Source organism: Ascaphus truei, chromosome 13 (genome assembly GCF_040206685.1).
Source record: "Ascaphus truei isolate aAscTru1 chromosome 13, aAscTru1.hap1, whole genome shotgun sequence".
NCBI lineage: Eukaryota > Metazoa > Chordata > Amphibia > Anura > Ascaphidae > Ascaphus > Ascaphus truei.
The window spans coordinates 6,981,588-7,001,378 of record NC_134495.1 but is presented as its reverse complement, the minus strand read 5'-3'; the positions used below and the strand labels follow the sequence as shown (position 1 = coordinate 7,001,378).

The 19,791-nt window shown below is 47.7% G+C and overlaps 1 protein-coding gene across 3 annotated transcripts; it reads right to left on the bottom strand.

The window, feature by feature from the left end:
• Positions 1 to 2,481: 2,481 nt before the first annotated feature.
• Positions 2,482 to 19,135, bottom strand: RNF34 (ring finger protein 34). 3 transcript variants are annotated; one of them, XM_075568228.1, is made up of 7 exons: positions 18,974 to 19,135; positions 13,816 to 14,022; positions 11,521 to 11,775; positions 10,345 to 10,398; positions 8,900 to 9,101; positions 8,569 to 8,598; positions 2,482 to 3,294 (listed from the first exon to the last, which is right to left on the bottom strand). In XM_075568228.1, exons 1-7 carry the CDS (start codon positions 18,977 to 18,979, stop codon positions 3,107 to 3,109), a joined length of 942 nt encoding a protein of 313 aa, XP_075424343.1. In that variant the 5' UTR covers positions 18,980 to 19,135; the 3' UTR covers positions 2,482 to 3,106. The 3 variants fall into 3 exon arrangements, with proteins under 3 accessions (XP_075424343.1, XP_075424342.1, XP_075424341.1); XM_075568227.1 differs by having other exon boundaries at positions 11,377 to 11,775; positions 18,974 to 19,133; XM_075568226.1 differs by lacking the exon at positions 18,974 to 19,135 and having other exon boundaries at positions 11,377 to 11,775; positions 13,816 to 14,031.
• Between the last annotated feature and the right edge of the window lie 656 nt (positions 19,136 to 19,791).

Genomic DNA, 19,791 nt, shown 5'->3' with positions numbered 1-19,791 from the left:
TAATGCACTTTTCAACATACCTAAGCAATTTAACCTTTACTTATTAAACAGGAATTACCATATCAATGTTTTTTACTTACAAACTGATCAAGTTGCTCCCTTGTGAAAAAAACAAAAACAGTTGAGCTTTGTACAATACATATGCCATATAATATAAATAAATTGTAACTGAATAAGAAAATATTTTTAATACATCACATATTCCAAATACAAATGTAATCTGAAAAGCAATCAGAAAGCAGAATTGTTATACAGCATCTTTACTGGAATGGAAATAAATGAGCTGTTTTATTCTTAACGTAAACCCAACTGCAAACATCTATTGCTTTAAAAGGTCTGTTAGAAAAAATAATTACAAAACATGTTAAATCTCTTAAGGGTAGCCCAAATCTCAGTCCAATGTTTCAGGAATAGAGCCACATTTTCCCATCTGGATTTATATGTTTTTAGATTATGATACAATGAGACGTAATTGTGAGACGTAATTGTCAGCCCTATCGTGTATCAAAATGATTGTTTATAAACAGGTGGGAAATAACAGTGGTAGAAAGCAGTAAATATAATACTTTCAGGGTACGCTCGCTCCCGAAACAAAGATGTACACTGAAGCAAAAACAGGACATCCACATCACAATGTTTCACATTTACTCACAACACTGCTATATAAAAGGTGCCGAGCCTGGTTTGCATCAGCACACACGATGTGGCGACATTACTCGAGCCCAGGACGCTTCAGGTAGGGCTCCAAAGGCCCAAATTCGGAAACGTGGACTAATAAAAGGGCCACACGACTATTGCAATGTTATTTTAGATATGTTTGAAGGCCTACAAATTATTATTTCAACGGTTTGCAAGTATTTGTAACATCGTCACCATATATATTGGCATGACCTTAATGTGAGTGCGTGCGACAAACTGCGCTTCGCTGTGTAAGAGACCAGCATGAAATTAGCAGGAGCAGAGAGTCTGGGCGCGGGAAATCAAGCCCCCCACGTCAGGTTTTCAGGATCTCTCTGCTTATCAAAGACTGTCTGTCTTCGACTGCACCACCTGTGCTGAAGCAGGGATATCCTGGAAACGTGGGGGGTGGGCTTGAGCACCCCTGATCCCGTGCTAGGCTCCAGGTGAAGAGCCCTGCATTACTCCAATGGTTATATCATTGGCTTTTAGAAAGCAGCGGCTCATCTTCACCCCCGAAAAGAAACACCCTGCGGTGTGTGAGGGAGGACACAATCTATACGTCTGCAGCATGTGGAACACCTCCCCCCCCCTTTTTATTTTAACCCCTACACTGCCACATGAGGCTTGTTGGTGGCCGTGAATAGCGCCCATCTTTCCTCCCCGCCGCTGTCCCACCCTACAATAGACATCTACTGAATTATGCCCGTCTTCATAACACAAGCTATAGCTTGTTGGCAGTGTGTTGCGCTACTCACTACCGCTATATACCCCAGCATGGCCACATTCAGGAAGCAGAGATGCTGCAGATTTACAGCGATAGAAAAGCCGGGCAACTGCAATCTTGGGATTTGTGCTTCAAATGCAAAAAAAGATCAAATCTCCTGTGTTCCTGTTTGTTACAACTCTTGTTGCTGGACAAATAAAGGACTTTAAAGTGAATCTGGATAAACTTTACGTGGGAGCAGCGACAAACTGACACTTAGCCCGGGCACATGGCTCAGTACGTTTAATACGTCCGCTCTGTCAAGAAGGATCTGCTAGTTCGGAGAGCGGGCAACTCCAGCCCTCAAAGGCCACCAACAGGCCAGGTTTTAAGGATATACCTGCTTCAGCATAGGTGGCTCAGTCACTTAGCCACAGATTGAGCCACCTAAGTGACTGAGCCACCTGTGCTGAAGCAGGAATATCTTGAAAACCTGACCTGTTGGTGGCCCTTGAGGACTGGAGTTGGCCGCTCCTGTGCTAGTTCATGAATTGCATAAACAAAGTTACATTTCTTTTTGTAAGCACATGAGAGGGAGTAGAATGATTAAAGCTGCTTTTAGAAGAATTAACGACCAAGATGCATTTGTAGCTGAATGTAAATCTTTCCGTTCACCGAGACGACAAACAGTTTGCAAACAGTGTCACTGGGGAGACTTTAATAGTGAATGTTATGGCAGCGGGATTATACGGGGGGCCCTCAGCAACGAGACGTTCTAAAACATTACCACCATTTTACGTTTATTACCCTTGCAAATGTAGGCGTGAAAGCCCAATCGTGAAACATCTTAAATATCAGAACTAACGTTGCATTTACGTGACATTTTTTATAAGCCGTTATCCTATAGGGGAAAGAATGCAGCTAGAACTGCCACATTGTAGTAATCAGCGCCAAAGCAGTTGTTAGAAAGTCCCAAAAGGCGGCCATCTTTAATAAGCCCCATCAATATTTCTTCAGATCAGAATTAAAATGATTTCCCAATGATGTCTATAACCATGATGAAAAAAAAAAACCAAAAACTAGAAATCAAATACACATTCATAACCAACAAAAAGTTTATTCGAACAGTTTCATGGATTTGTCCTTTTTAACCACAGATCAATACATTGCGCTCTCCTCTGGCAGGAAAGGGGTTAACAAAATTAAATACCATTAACCCTTTCAGTGCTGGAGGGGCTTTTTTTTTTTTTGTAACACTTGCGACCCCACAAGCAGTGAAGATTTAACCCTCCAGGGCCTGATCATACACTGAACATCCTGTTTAATACAAACGTCTGCATGCAGTACCACAAACACCCTCACGTGGTCCCATTTGCCGTATACGGCAAGGGCGCCAACTCAGTCCTCAAGGGCCACCAACGGGCCAGGTGTTCAAGATATCTCTGCTTCAGCACTGGTGGCTTAATCAGGCTCCTTCGAAGACTGACCCACCTGTGCTGAAGCAGGGATATCCATAAAACCTGGCCTGTTGGTGGTCCTTGAAGATTAGTTTGCCACCCCTGCCGTATACAACATTACATCAGTTTCTTGGTCAGCTCTAACTTACATTCCAAGCAAGGCCTAAACGTCACTAGTTTCCTTCTCGACACCGAGTACAAGTCCCACTGGTGGGGAAATAGTGTCCGATATGGTTTATTTTGGGGGGCAGGGGGGTCTGGATACTTAGGATTTGAAGACATGCACTGCCCGTACAACGTACTGTCTGCAGATGGGACACTCGCTCATTCTCTTCCCACATTTGGTGCAGGTCACCATGTGGCCGCACTCCAGGAGCACACAGTCAATGACGGCGTCCATGCAAATCCGGCACAGGTTGTCCTCGTTACTCATCAGCTGCAGCCGCTCTTTGTCTGGGAAAAACAAACAAAGTGCAAAGGGATCAAATCGTTCACAAAGCACCCGCCAGCCTCAGAGCAGGCTCCTCCCCCTGCGGCCAAATCCGGCCCTTGGACACCTTGGAATGGGCTGTCTAATTCCATTGCATTTGCCACAGCATCTAAATGCAGTTTCTTTGCCCCAGAAACGCACTATAAAAGCAAAGGTGATTACAAGATATATATCGTACAGACGCTAGAAATGTTTACGTACGGCACTTTTTAAAATACATATATAAAATGAGTATGGTAAACCCCTGCCCCCTTCTATATGTAAATGTTTTACAATCCAACCCTTTGGGAAATGGTTTCACAATTTGACCATACTTTTCCTGAGTAATATTCCATGGAATTGGGCACCAATGGGTTAAGTCCCACCTTCTACCTGCGATCGGAACTTTTAGGAGGCCCCACATGTAGCCACCCCTCCGCCTCACAGGTAGCCTTGTATTACACAGCCGAAACATGACGTATATTAACACATCCTTGGTGCGCACCGCCATGGAATATTACTCCGGAAAAGAAAGTTACAGCAAGATTGTGAAACTATTTTCCTGAGCATCTCCATGGCAGTGGGCACGCATGGGCAGTGGGCACGCATGGGCAGTGCCCAGCAGTATCAACTGGGGTGGGTAACAAATAAATCATACAAATGGATAATGCATACCCTTTTTATTTTAATGTACAACCATTTCTAGTCCTTTACGGCCAAAGCATGCGTCTGTCTACTGATGCCTGGACGTCTAAACGATAGAACTGCATGTACGAGGTTATGGAAGTCCATACTGCCGCTCTGCACTGCTCTAGAGGAGAAGCCTGTACATTCGCGGCCCATGAAGTAACTATGGATCTGGTGGAATGGGATTTTAGTGCTTTTGGATGCCACCTGCCTTGTACAATATAAGACTTTTTGATGGCTGCTGTGATCCATCGACTGAAACTAGCTTTTGAAGCCGCTTGTCCTTTTTTTTTTTCCCCTACAGGAAGAACCAACAGACTGTCGCACTTTCTGAACGGTTCTGTTCAGATATATATATATATCTTTAGACATCGAACGACATCTAATGAATGTAAAAGTTGCTCTTTAATATTTGCTGGTTTCGGACAAAATGAAGGAAGGATAATTTCCTGGTTTAAATAAAACAAAATTATACCACTTTTGGCAAAAACTGAAGTACTGACCCGAGTACCACTTTATCCTGATGGAGCACCAAGAATGGTTCCTTTCTTGATAGAGCTTGTAGTTCACTTATTCTACGAGCGGACGTAGCGGCTACCAACAAATTGTCTTCCACGTTACGTTTGTGAGCGAGACCTGCATGCCAGACTGAAACGGTGCCTTTGTGAGCGAGACCTGCATGGCAGACTGAAACGGTGCCTTTGTGAGCGAGACCTGCATGCCAGACTGAAACGGTGCCTTTGTGAGCGAGACCTGCATGGCAGACTGAAACGGTGCCTTTGTGAGCGAGACCTGCATGGCAGACTGAAACGGTGCCTTTGTGAGCGAGACCTGCATGGCAGACTGAAACGGTGCCTTTGTGAGCGAGACCTGCATGGCAGACTGAAACGGTGCCTTTGTGAGCGAGACCTGCATGCCAGACTGAAACGGTGCCTTTGTGAGCGAGACCTGCATGGCAGACTGAAACGGTGCCTTTGTGAGCGAGACCTGCATGGCAGACTGAAACGGTGCCTTTGTGAGCGAGACCTGCATGGCAGACTGAAACGGTGCCTTTGTGAGCGAGACCTGCATGGCAGACTGAAACGGTGCCTTTGTGAGCGAGACCTGCATGGCAGACTGAAACGGTGCCTTTGTGAGCGAGACCTGCATGGCAGACTGAAACGGTGCCTTTGTAAGCGCCTGTAGAACTAGAAGCACATCCCACAGGACGGAGTGGTACTGAAACTCGGTTTTATTCGGTAAATTACCTGGAAAAACGTGATATTAAGTCCAGTGTGGCCAACTGTTTTCCCAGAAGTGCTGGCGAGACTGACACGAGCTTTCAAGGAACTAGCGCAAAGATGTAGGTCCCGTCCTTTCTGCAAAATCCTCAAGATCGATGGAATTGATGGAATTAAGTAGTTAATATGTTCGATACTGCAATACTGATAAATCTACCCCAGAACGTGGCAGCGTTTTTTGGAGGTAGAGTCCTTTCTTGCCTGCTTTAAGGCATTTACAACTCTTTTTGATAGGCCCTTCCTGTGTAACAGTCTCCACTCAACCTCCATGCCGTTAAAGACAGGTTCTGCGGTTTGGGATGATAAAATCGGTCCCCGTGATCGGAGATGAGGAGATACCGGTAATTCCCATGGTTGGACTTTTACCATGCTGATGAGTAAGGGAAACCATGCCGTGTGTCCCCGAAACGGAATGATCGGCGCTCTCTCTGCTTTGTCTTTCCTTATCTTCCTGAGTACAACGGGTACTAGAGGTACTGGAGGAAAGATGTACGCTAGTTGGCATTTCCAATCGCATGACAGGAGCGTCTACGCAGAAAGCGTCTGGCTGTGAAACCCTTGAACAGAAGGTTAGCAGTTTAGCGTTTTTGGCTGATGCCATCAGATCCATTGGTGGTAGTCCCCATCTTTGAGTAATCTGGCAAAAGATGTGGTCTGCTAGAGACCATTCTCCTGGCAACACTGTTCGCCGACTTCCTGGAATATATATTGCTGTAAAGGCAATGTACATGTTTTTCCGCCCATTTGACGATAGGCCAAATTTCTTCCATTAATGAGGAGTTCCTTGTGCCTCTGTTTCTTTAAGTACGTTACAGTAGTGATGTTGTCTGATCGGATCTTCAGGCTTCTGCCTTCTATCTCTTGTGAAAAGAACAGCACTGATTGAACGACTGCTCTTATCGCGAAGGTTTGATGGAATATTCTTCTGTATGACTCACCATTTTCCTTGTGCCGAGTAAGACCGAGTTGAGCCCCCCAACCTGAACTACTTGCATCTGCGGTCAGCACAATTCACTCCTGGTCTAGCAGGGTCTGACCACGTCCTACATTTTCTTCCTGTTCCCACCGTATCAGTGAAATGTGTACTCGACTCGATAGTCGGGTTCTTTTCTGCGGATCTCTTCTTCCTTTGTCCCACCGACAAAGGAAATTGGCTAGGAATACCCACCTGGCCCACCCCACGTGCCACCTGGCCCACCTGGCTACTTGTATAGTGGAGAATAGGACACTGATTATCTTCATACAGTGTAGAGCTTCTATGTGATCACTGTTTATGATCAATTTGATTCTTTATCAGACTGTCGTTTGTCATTGGAAAGAACAATGCCCCCCTTGCCATGCAGAATTGGACTCATAGGAACCGTAGGTTTTTGGGCGGGTACTAGGCGACTCGGCTCCGTTTTTCACCCATCCATGTCATTGTAGAAACTCCATCACTCTTGCAAGATGTTGCAAAAACAAACCCCTCTCCTGTGCCTTTATGAATAGATAGTCTAGATAATGACAGATGTGTATCGCCTCTTCTCTTCACTCTGCCAGGACCTTTGTGAAAGTTCGTGGCGAGGTTGCCAGACTGAAAGGAAGCAGAGCGAATTGATAAGGGCTCTGGCCCACTGCAAACCTTAAATACTTTTGATGAGGAGCCACTATGGGAATGTGAAAATAGGCGTCCGTCCGGAACATTTTTACTTCCAAAAGTAAAAGGAAGGGGGGTTGTAATAGTTTATCAAGCATCAATGTTAATGTCACTGGAGCGTGGTCTGAGCAGGAGAGATTGATAATATTTTTGAGGTCTAAGACTACCTTGATGAATTGTTCTTTCTTCGCACCAGGAATAGCTCAGAGAAGAAACCTTTGATGTGCTGGAACTGGATACAATGGCTCTGTTCTCAACTACCAAAAATGCATAGGGAGAGAAAAGCAGAAGTGATCTGCTACCAGTGCTCAAGGGCCAAAAAGCGTAGGAATGTCCTTAGTATTATAACACACGTATGAGGCACTAGCATGAGCAAATGAACAGTTCTCAGCGGACAAAATAACGCAGCAGACAAAATAACGCAGGTTGGGGGGAGGGGTGATAAGGGGTGACAATAAGAATCGCTGACTGTCTTCAAAGAGAACAGCCTGGCTAATGCTACGTCATCCTCAACCCACTCTGCTAATGAAATACCTGCTATCACGCTGCTAGTATCCAGTGTATCCACGCTGAAGAGGAGATAATCCACCGGTGTAAGTGCCTCCAACTGTGTGTATATAGAAACCCACGTGCCACCAGCAGGAGTAACCGGAACAACGAGAGGAAGGAGCGGTGCACTGAGGTAAGTAGCTAAACCAAACGCAGCTCTAACAAAAACGACTATTGAAAAAAGGGACAAACACCACAAAGCTAGAAACCTCCGACGCGTTTCATCCCACAGGTGTGCACTGTTTGACAAAGTCCCCTGTGGGATGAAACGCGTCGGAGGTTTCTAGCTTTGTGGTGTTTGTCCCTTTTTTCAATAGTCGTTTTTGTTAGAGCTGCGTTTGGTTTACCTACTAACCTCAGTGCACCGCTCCTTCCTCTCGTTGTACCAAAAATGCCTAACCTCAACTTGATAGGACAAAAAAGTGACTACCTGTGGGGAGCGGGAGGGGGAGGGGCTATATGGAGGGCCTCCTACAGGTGCGAGTCTTTCATTTGTCCTATCCCAGCTAGAAGATGGGAGTTAACCCATTGGTGCCCACTGCCATGGAGATGCTCAGGAAAACTAGCTGAAGAAAATCTTATTAGAGAATCCATTCCACTGAGGAATGACAGTAAATGGAAAGAATTCAGTGATTAAATACCTACTATTATGGTTTTCATTTAAGATGTTGGACCCCATGAGCTCCTACAGGTCTAGTGGGCAATAGTGGCTTCAGAACCACGTGACCGCTGGGACAGCAATGTATTTTACATATCGGGCATAGGGTTCTAGTTTTACCAACTTGTCGGAGGCACCCTCATCACACAGGGCACCCTCTCATCACACAGGGGTGTCACTAACCAAATATTAAAGACAACAAGAACTACTGGGGCTGTTTTTTTTTTTTTAACCAACTGCATCTATCCCCCTATATTAACCAAGAAACCACCTATGCGGTCACCGAATGGCTCATATTGACAGCGACGACACTTTGGTCTGTAGTCTGTTAATCCCAAACAGTATTTATACATACCCGCTGCCAAATTCTAGTCATGTGAAGCTAAAGGTTATGTATGTTGGACCAAAATCTCTCTTGGTATTTTTAAGCGAGTGAAATTTGACAAACCTGGCTCAGGTTTGCTTTCCAAATTCTCCACTGAAAGAAAAAAAACAAAAAAGAGACACTTGTAAAAAATATAACATACATAAAATAAAGAAATAGCATCAAATTGTGAAATATAAATTGAAAATACAGAGACAGCAAAGAGAAGGATACAGCACTCAACAGGTCTTGATAAAAAAAACAAAAGTGTTTGAATTTAAATACGTGTACATGTGTATAAAAGCACACACACACACACACACACACGATTACTGTTACTTCCATTGCCCTAAATAAAGTCCCGGCAGGTTTTTGATCGAGACCCCACCACAACACATTTTTAAACTCCGCGTACGTGATTTCCGGTTCTCCTCGTTCTCCCGGTACAGCCGGTTGACTTTCTCCACCAGTTCCCATTTCTCACAACATCCAGAGTAGTTGACGAAGTTGCGAGCCAGGATTTCCTTCAGCTGTCGGATGGTCAGTCCTTCGATTTCCTCCAGCGTCGATAAGTCCGACAGAGATGCTCTCGCTCGCTTCCGAGACAGCTCGGTTACCTGAAACAGACAGCAGGATCGTTATAGGAAAGCACTCAGCCATGTCACGCTCTTTGACCATGTGACATCCTTTTTGGACACTATTAATATCTTTTGTTTCTTAGAACCGAAAGCATTATTGTAACACATTACGCCCCTGTGTGATGACAGGGTGTCTCAGGGACGTTTCTTAAAAGCAGAACTAGAACCCCATGCCAAATATGTAAAATACATTGCTGTCCCAACCATCACGTGGTTCTGTAGCCACTGTTGCCCACTAGACCTGTAGGAGCCCACATAATAATCACCGACTGTTTTCACTATACTGCAATTACGCAGTGGGATTGCTTCAACTCGTTTTCCAAAGGGTCGCAATGCAAAACATTTACATGTAGAAGGTCCAGGCGTTTACCATGACACATATAGACACATATAGACTCCCAGACACAAAATCAGTATATGAGAATATAAAGTGCAATACGTGGATGCTAAACTAGGAGTATACATACACTGAATAGTCTGTCACTAATCACTGCTGCTTGGTCCCCACACTGGATCCTCATGGAACAAAGGGAATGTTCGGGTCATGACCTAAGCACATACGCTGAGGGAAGCCCCAACTGAGGGAACCCCCCCCCCCTACATGGTGTAACAACAAACTAATGAGAATGATAAATATGGAATACATATTTTAGTCCCCACAACACACTAAGCAGTTAACAACCCCCACACCCTCACCCCCACACTTTCTATCAGCAGCTAGGATGGAGAAGCTCAGAGTACTGGGTGACAGTAATGTGGTGATGCTTATTGATAGATGAGTTGTGTTAAAGCAGAAATCCCCCCTCCTTACAGTATGGAAACCCGGGGGGCTCTGGTTGTGCTACTTACCGCTCCGGGGGCACCTTGTTCTTGCGATACTCACTGGTAAAGCTACCGGAATCATTTTTATTTTTTTAAAGAGGATTTAAATGGCCAACCAATAGAAACCCACAACCGATGCGGTTTCCTATTGGCCCTGAGTTTTGGCAGCCATTTTCTTTCCCCTGGAGGGAGATATAAACCCGGCAAATTCACTTTTAAGTATCTCGGGAACCAATTCCCAAAGCTTAAAATAGTGATGTTCAGCTACGGGTTAACCCCTGGTTCTAATGCTGTAAAGAAAATAGGTGTGTGAGTGAGAGATATCACACACACCCGCGCTTTAATTCAGTATGTAGAACATATTATCTTGACTTGACCACGAGATGCCAGTTGTGCTCACCTGCTGTTCTTGGGGTTCTGTATCGGACGTCACGGAGATCGTTTCACTTGTTCCCTAGAGAAACACATTTACGGATCAGATTGTGAAGGGCAGAGAATCACCAAGATACCTTGTTACCTACCCTGGCCGTGAATTGCAGCCAACAAGGGATCGAGGTGCGATAACCCATACATAGCACATGTTGAATCCCAGTGATATAAATGGTGTATGGGTCCTTATGCCACTGTAGGGCCTTAAACCCTTTAAAATACCCAAAGGATCCCCGCTGCCCCCATAACCGCACTCCCAAACTAAATCTGGAGAGAACTCTACAACAATAACAGGATAGTCCTTGAAGGTTTTAAGAGAACGTGAAGAAGCAGCATAACTTCTACATCATAGTAATGTTGCTTTTGGGTGACCATGGGTCTCCTAGTGGGTGAGAATCAGGATAAGGCAGGATTAGGCTTCGGGCATGGTCAGCGCTTATGCGCTGAGGCGCGCTGCTGCTCGGCACTGAGCCCCTGCAGCCGCAATGAGAGCGGCTTTAGCAGGGGCTCGCGCACGCAAGCGTGCGGAAGAGTAAGTCTTATGAAAATGTTACATTATCGCGCTCATGGGAGCGCAGGGCCGGTCACGTGAGCGGTTCGTCCAATGAGGGCGAACCAGTTCCGTGACATCACTGGCCCGCCCCCCCCCCCGACACGCTAACCAAGGCCAGGGAAAGCACCCTCTTTCCCTCAGCTTCAGCGCGCCTCCGCACGGGCTGAGTCACCATGGACTCAGCCTTAAGGGCATAGTTTGAGGGGAGCGGGACGTTGACCTTTAAAGAATGCATGTGACCTTGAGTTCATAGGTTGATTAAGACTGCTTTAGTAACACTTGGCATTACATTATACTGCAATACAATGGTTTTTTTCCAGTAGAGGGTTATGAGGAAACACGAGTAGGACAACATAGCCCCAAAGAGCAGCCGCTTTCAGGTTTGCCCCTCTCGCTGCCAGTTTGGTCAGCAATGTAGGGCAGGTCACCCGAGGGCTTTATACACAGTACCTGTGACGTTGGTACACTCCCTGTGCTTCCGCTTCTCTCGGACAGTTCTCCCTGAGATGACGAAACTGAGGAGGAAGGTGCGGCAAAAAATGGATGTGTAAAGAAAGCCGGAGCCTGCGATCTTGCAGTGTTGTCCGTGTTTACCTCCATCTCTTCTTCTGGACATGTGCCGTGATGGCATAGCACCAGTTCCACCAAGTCTTCCTTCTCTCTGCAGCCGTCGGTGGGGATGTTTCGGAGCGTCAGATACAGCCGCAGATCCTTGACCTTCAGCTTCATTAGCTGCGGCCGCTGAAACGCCGTTTCCTGTAGTAAGAGGCAGGTGGCGCATCTCCTGAGGTTTTCCTGGAGGGTGGAACAAACGGAGCAAAAATCCTTCTTGCACTCACAGCACACGTGCTAGAGGAAGAGAGAGGAAAACAGTTAGTCCTGGATTTTAATGGCAACATTTTATTTCTATTTTCAACGTTTACTGCTTGTTTGCTTACGACCAAGGCCTCCGCCAGATTTCCCGTGGCCCAGGTCTAGAGTTTCAACCGCCCCCTCCCCCCCCCCAATGTGTCGTGACCTTGTGAGCCCCCCCTTCTCACACTTGAGCCACCTCCTCTATTCCCCCCCTCATCCCATGTATTTCTCTCCCCTTCTCACCTTCCTTTTCCTCTCTCTGTTATCACTTAATTACCCCCCTCACTCAATCCCGCTCCCTCCACTGGCCAAACACAGACACACTCTCCTGATACCCATAAAATCCCCCTACCACAGTACCCACACAAGCCCCCCACAATAACTCCCACCCCCTCCACGCACACAAAATGCTACACACGCGCACACTTACCTTGCTGCTGATCTGAGGCCGTCGAGCCCTGACTCTCCCTAGCTCCTGCATGCGGGCCTCTCTCCCGCTGCGGGCCTCTCTCCCGCTGCGGGCCTCTCTCCCGCTGCTGCGTGCCTCTCTCCCGCTGCGGGCCTCTCTCCCGCTGCTGCGTGCCGCAGCTGGCCCGGCCGGAAGTCCAGGCCAGCTTCCTATGCGCACCGGCGAAAGAGAGGGTATCGTCCTGGCGCGGGAGCAAGAGAGGCAGGCCCGCAGGAGCTTGAGGGAACCAGGGCCCGGCAGCCAGACGCAGAAGTTGGGCCTGACCTCTATCCAACCCGACTTCCAGCGCCGGTTGGGCCCCCTGCAGCCACAGGGACCGCCGGCCTCCCGCCGTCGGCCCTGTTTACGACTGCTGGTTTCGGAGTTTCACTGACAGGGGTCAAAGTGTGTCACACTTTGTGATCACAACGGATATATGGTGTGTAATTGTTAGGCGTGCAAACATCGTACCGCTATATTTGTACTTCTGAGTCAGGAGTACCTCTACTTTTATTGTTACCTTACAATGGTCCTCCTCCCGTGTCACACAGAAGTGAATGGGATTTATATTAAGAAGCAGCTCTGCTTCTCGGCATCACAAATATATAAACCTTCATTACAAACAGGAGATGACACTACATGTACATAAAACTACCAACAGGGTTCACGCACGGCGAACCTTCAAGTCCTCTTCAAAGCAGCACTGTTCCCTGCACCATAAATATCTTCCCAGACCTGGAGGACGGGGCTCTCTGTGCCGGACACCATCGATCTGACACCAAGGCCTAAAGCTACCACATTTCTGGAAAGGCTTAACCGGACAGCATAGAATAGAGGCCCGCTTTAAGAGTTGAGCCTATGATACTATAATTAAAGCAAATCATAGTTTTAAACCTGTTCCTGACCTATCTGTACGTCGGGAATAACTTAACTCGGAGACAGCAGGTTTCCAAAAGCTGCTCTTTAACTGGACACTGATCCAGCAAACCCAAGGACAAACTTCTGACACGCTATAGCTGTCCTGATCAGAGACCTGCTCGCGATGCCCTTGTACTGACCTCCAACTAGACAATTCTTGAGCTCTCCTATTGATAGCCAGGTGAAGGAAAGTGGAACCTCATCCAGGTTTTGCCAACTTGATGAATTTTCAGGTTGTTTATCTTCTAACCTAGTTTGGCGTACAGTTTACAGATTATGCTAAAGGCAAGTCACGGCGATAACCAGAAAATAAATACTTTTATACACCAGCACCGATTACAAGCATTAACCGCATGCAAAAAAAAGGCAAGAAATTCAATAACTGCCTATATAAGAACAAAATCAATCCACATACTTGTAGTCTGGTGCTGTTAGGTCACACACACACACACACACACACACACACACACACACACACACACACACACTTTTTATTAACTCTATATATTTGGAAAGTGCAAACTCAAGGAGCACACCCTCTCCTCCTCTCCCCTTCACTTGCAGAGGGGTGGGCAGGACAAGGGGTAGGGTAAAGCCGTGAAAGTTATCAGCATCTCTCGTGTCATTGAGATGTTGCCCATCTACGATGGCAGAAAAAGGTGCCTCACCTTCTTCCTGAAGACGGAGAACGCCAGCCCGCAGGCTTTGCACACAATGTTGGTGGAGGTGGGATATGGCGAGAAGTCCATGTTCGAGGCGAATCTAAAGGGGCCAGCTCCCCCTCCGAAGCCCGGCTGCTGACCTCGTACAGCTCCCGTACCCATGACTTCATTAAGCAGACCACAGCAAGACGCCCACACCGAACTGGCCCCAGCCTGCAACATTCAGGGGAGACAGAGAGGGTCAAACAGGTCATAGGGATGAAAGCAGGATGACCCCAGTCACATGAGACCAGGACAAACACACCAGGGATCAAATCGCCAGACAGAACAACTGAGTTCATTAAAGTGAATTTATTGGTAAAAGATGACCACAAGTGTTCGGAACATACAACATACACTTCCAACTGGGGAATACCCTGCACTCCTAGATCACTTTCCTCACTGTCTGGGGGTGGAAAGGTGTCTCGCTCACCTCTGTGCCGGGCTGAGAGAGGAGAGACAGATCGCTCGCCTCTACCGGGCTGAGACAGGAGAGGCAGATCGCTCGGCTCTACCGGGCTGAGAGGAGAGGCAGATCGCTCGCCTCTGTGCCGGGCTGAGAGAGGAGAGGCAGATCGCTCGCCTCTACCGGGCTGAGAGAGGAGAGACAGATCGCTCGCCTCTACCGGGCTGAGACAGGAGAGGCAGATCGCTCGGCTCTACCGGGCTGAGAGGAGAGGCAGATCGCTCGCCTCTGTGCCGGGCTGAGAGAGGAGAGGCAGATCGCTCGCCTCTACCGGGCTGAGAGAGGAGAGGCAGATCGCTCGCCTCTACCGGGCTGAGAGAGGAGAGGCAGATCGCTCGCCTCTACCGGGCTGAGAGAGGAGAGGCAGATCGCTCGGCTCTACCGGGCTGAGAGAGGAGAGGCAGATCGCTCGGCTCTGTTCCATAAAGTTCTGTTATATCGGGGCTCATCAATGTAAACTAAAAGGGGTTATGCTGCACTCCACAATGAATACATAATTACAGTTAATTGGTGCTGCTGGATCAAGGAGGTACCTGTCAGGTATATTCCAAGGCAATTAGTCACATGCCTAGTCACTTGAGAAAGACCTATTGGTCGAAACATTGTGTGGCACAATAAATTAGCTTTATTTAAAAATACGTGGAGCAAGATCGCTCCTTCCTTCCTGAATTTTATTTATTTGTAAAATATTTTACCAGGAAGTAATACATTGAGAGTTACCTCTCGTTTTCAAGTATGTCCTGGGCACAGAGTAAGACAAATAATACATGGTTACAAATACAGTTACATAAATGAACATGGTATACATTATATACAAGACATTGCGTGCACAGTTAAAGAAAATATATATTATGGGCGTATGTAACAGTTAGCGACCAGATTAAAATGTGAGACAGCCTTAGATTTGAAAGAACTTAAACTGGTGGTGGATGTGAGAGTCTCTGGTAGGCTGTTCCAGTTTTGGGGTGCACAGTAGGAGAAGGAGGAACGTCCGCATACTTTGTTGAGCCTTGTGACCATGAACAGTCTTTTGGAGTCTGATCTCAGGTGATAAGTGCTGCATGTGGTAGGGGTGAGGAGCTTGTTCAGGTAGCTGGGTAGCTGTAAGGAATCCGCTCCGCAGTTTGCTGGTTGCCTTACCTTGCAGAACTGTGCAGTCCTGGAGCACCTCTCCTGATGTTTGCTGCAGCCTGGATTCACTCACCAAAGCTATACACACTCCCTCTGGTATCTACTGCAGCTGTGCAGCCTATCACTGCAACCTAGACTTGCATTCACTCATTGGAGCAGTACCTTCACACCCCCGCCGGGGATTGGCCCGCTGGCCTTTAAGTATTGTCTTCCCATAATGCTCCCGGCCGAGCATAGTCCTTCCTGGATGTCACTATCTGTTCTGCCACAAGCCCTCGCTTGTTCCTGTCTCTCATGCTGAAGCGGAGTATTCTCCTTGTTGTCTGCAGCTCCAGGTTTCCTAAGGCCGGCTGCTATATTCACGCAGCGGTCTGCTCCAGTCTCCTGTGTTGTAGCTGAGTACTCTTCTTGTTCACTTCAGCTCCTTGTTTCCTGTGACTGGCTGCTATATTCACGCAGTGGTCCACTCCTGTTCTCCTGTGCTGAAGCAGAGGGTTTCGTCCCTGCGTCCCTCAGCCTCCTGGATTCCTGCACTGAAGCGGATGTTTCGTCCCTGCGTTCTTCAGTCTCCTGGATTCCTGCACTGAAGCGGAGGTTTCCCTGTGTATCTTCAGCTTCCTGGTTCCTGGGGCCTACTCTTTCCCTAATCTAGAGAGGCCGTGTCCTGGTTCCTGCGCTGAGACAGAGGATTCCCTAGCCGCTCAGGACTCTTGCGCTGTAGCACTGGTGCACCCGTGCAGCAAAGCGGTGTGCTACGCTGGTCTGCTTACCATCTCCTGTGACCAGTACCATGGGCCATGGTCGTCGCTCGCGCAGAGGCCAACCCCGCGCTCCTAAGCTGAAGCGGGGCTCTCCTGACTACCTGTTGCCGAACTCTTGCCTGAACAATGTTTATCCTGATGTCTCCTGTCCTGACCCTGGCTTCTACAACGACGACGCTGTCTTCTCCAATCCTGATCCTGCGACATATGACTACGAACTGCGCAATCCGGATCAGCCTGCGCGGTCTCAGGTCGGTGCTTTTACAACCCCACCTCAGCCTCGTGGTCCGGTCCTGGTTTGTGGCGAGCAGAAGCGTGACAGTAGCTTGCCCATAAAGAATTTAAAGGCAAGACAGGAAAGGTGAACTTTGCGCCTAGACTCTAGTGTTGACCAATCTAGTTCTTTGAGCATTTCGCAGTGATGTGTGTTGTAGTTGCAATGGAGAACAAAACGACAAATTGAATTGTAGAGGGTGTCAAGTTTGCCAAGGTGGGTTTGAGGTGCCGAGCCATATACTATGTCTCCATAGTCAATAATTGGCATTAGCATCTGCTGTTCAATACGCTTTCTGACCAGGAGACTTAGGGAGGATTTGTTCCTGTAAAGTACCCCTAGTTTGGCATAGGTCTTGGTTGTCAGGGTATCAATGTGCATCCTGAATGTTAAGTGGGAGTCAAACAATAAGCCCAGGTATTTAAAACTAGTGACAGGGGTTAGGGTGGTGCCCCCGTTTACTGCTAGGTGTGTGGTACTACTCCTTTCCACCTCAGTCCTAGGCTCTCATCTGGCTTGTGGGCAGGCAGAGCGTTACACTGACCAGGAGACTTAGGGAGGATTTGTTCCTGTAAAGTACCTCTAGTTTGGCATAGGTCTTGGTTGTCAGGGTATCAATGTTAAGTGGGAGTCAAACCATATGCCAAGGTATTTAAAGCTAGTGACAGGGGTTAGGGTGGTGTTAGCGTTGGTTCTAATCAGGAGCTCAGTCGCTGGAAGCTTTAAAAATGTAGTGTTGGTCCCAAATACCATTGTTACAGTCTTGTCAGTGTTTAAAAACAGTTTGTTTTGGGAAATCCAGTTTTCGAGTCTCAAAAAGTCAGACTGAAGTATGTGTTGAAGGTCAGAGAGGCTATTGCTGTATGCATATAGGATTGTGTCATCTGCATACATGTGTATTGAGACTTCCTTACAAGCTGTGGGAAGATCATCAATGAACACTGAGAAGAGTAGGGGCCCCAGAACAGAGCCTTGCGGGGCACCACAGGTGATATCCAGGGGGTTGGAGTTAGAGCCTGAGATGGACACATGTTGGGAATACCGGGGCTCATAACATGCGGTTATCTCAAACAGGAACAGACGTTATGCTTCCTGCGTTAAAGCTAATTAAATGCAAAAATAGGGGTTTATCTTCAGTTGAGAAAAACAGGAGAGGAAAATAAAGCTATGTCAGTTAAATTATATCCAACTGTGGTGTCTCACCCATCCACACAGTAAAAGACGTATTTCAGGGTATTCAAGTAATGGCAAGTTTAGGTATGACCCAATGTAATGTTAACCTTAAATCACTTTAGTGGAAATGTCACATTATGATAATGTCTCATTTTCACGAACGTCCAACGAACGCTGTGCTCATTACGGTGGGAGAAACGTGGCCTAACGATACGGTATTGTCCTTTGGAGACAACTTAATGCTGTTAGGTCAGGTTAACAAAGAACAATTCCTGCGCTCCTACCAATTGGGCCAAAATATATTAGTGACATGTTTACAGTTAGAACCGAAGTCTGTGTAACAATGGAGTCATTTGGTTGCATCTTTTGATCAAAAAATGATTCAACCTTGATAACCTCAGTTTAGCAGTTACCGGCACAGAATATATGGATACTTCACAAAGGTGAGTCCATTGGATAATAAGAAATGACATTTAGTAAGTGTTGGTACCTGCTAAACGGAGGTTACGGTGATGAGGTTGGCAGGACAATCATGTTTCGATCAAAAGATGAAACCAAATGACTTCTTTGTTACACAGACTTCGGTTCTAAATGTAAACAAATCACTAGTATATTTTAGCCCAATTGGTAGGAGCGCAGGATCTGTTATTTTATCCTCCATAAATGTAAGGCTAATCCTTTTACCCACTGAATACTTCACAAAGGGAGGAGCACAGGTAATATGTACAGTATCGGTTTTCCATGAAGGTTACGTGACACGATTGAGCCTTGCGGATGTGGACCCTTAGAGCAGGGGTGTGCAGACTTCTTCCGCTGCCTGCTCACGCACCCCACTTACCTTGTCTCCAGCATTCTGAGGTCACGTCATGTGACCCCGACGCTAGAAGACGCCGGAGACAAGTTAAGGGGACTTGGGCTGCGCTTATAGTGCTGGAGACGTCGCGGCAAAACAAATGTATTGCCGTCAACACGTGCGCATATAGTAGAAGCGGCGCGACGGCTTGGTCGCGATTGCTGGAAGTCATCTCAATATGATTTTTCCAGCGACTGCAGCGTGACATCACCGTCGCGTTGCCGGCACTATAAGCTCAGCCCTACAGAGGCCTTGCGCGCGATCCCCGGCACTTCATTTAAATGCTTTGGGTTAGAGCGCGGGGTCAGATCTGCCCCCCACAGGGAGGAGACCCTTCCCCACCCTAGTGAAGGTGCCTGGGTGGCACCTGCATGCTCAGGGGAGGGACACCAGAGGCCGTGCCAGCCACTCACCAGGCTGCACCCGAGCTGGGCCTCACGCTGCCCTCTTAACATGGAGCCAGTTACCTTCATGACACCCGCCGCTCTGCGCTCCCCACCGACCAGCTGAGCCCTGACACGGCGACCATCCGCAGCACAGCGCTGCCGTTCGCATCCTCTGTCATCTGACGTGCTGCGTCACACCCCGCGCGCGCTGAGGCAGGGGATATCTGTCAGGCGGGCCTCGCGTCACTCGGCTTGAAGCGTGAGGCGGCCATCTTTGATTTGGGCAAGCCGCGGTGTTGCAATGTTACGCAGGGTTGCAATATTATTAGATGCTCTTAGAAGGAATTGCGTTCCATGTTCATTCGTGATTTGCACTTATACACTTTCTCTTGCATAGCACAACATGAAGTATTGATCTCTTGCCCACAACTAACATGGCTGTCGAAGCTTCTCTCAGCGGCAAGTCAGCTCCTGACAACGGACGACCCTGGCAACCAGTAAACAAGGGGCTCGAGCGTCTGATTCACCAATCAGGCGAGGCCGTGGGGGGAAGGGGCGAGGCCGTGGGGGGAAGGGGCGAGGCCGTGGGGGGAAGGGGCGGGGTCTCGTTGCCTTGGCAAAGTGGGGCGCACATACAGACACTGTGATTGTATGAATGGTAGTGGGGTATCACGGTGTGGGGTTCTCAACCCCAGTCCTCAGGGACACCAACAGGTCCAGTTTTCAGGATATCCCTGCTTTAGCACAGGTGGTTCATTCAGGCCCTGCTTCAGCAAATGTGGTTCAATTAGTCCATGCTACAGCACAGGTGGCTCAATCAGTTGAGCCACCTGTGCTGAAGCAGAAATATCCTGAAAACCTGACCTGTTGGTGGCCCTTCAGGACTGGGGTTGCCCACC

Coding starts and splice junctions, on each gene's coding strand:
- RNF34 (XM_075568226.1), bottom strand. CDS start 14,031: ATGTTGCAGGCTGGGGCCAGTTCGGTGTGGGCGTCTTGCTGTGGTCTG. Junction 11,776..13,815: donor TCTCCGTCTTCAGGAAGAAG/GTGAGGCACCTT, acceptor CTCTTCCTCTAG/CACGTGTGCTGTGAGTGCAA. Junction 9,102..10,344: donor CAGAACCCCAAGAACAGCAG/GTGAGCACAACT, acceptor TGTCTGTTTCAG/GTAACCGAGCTGTCTCGGAA.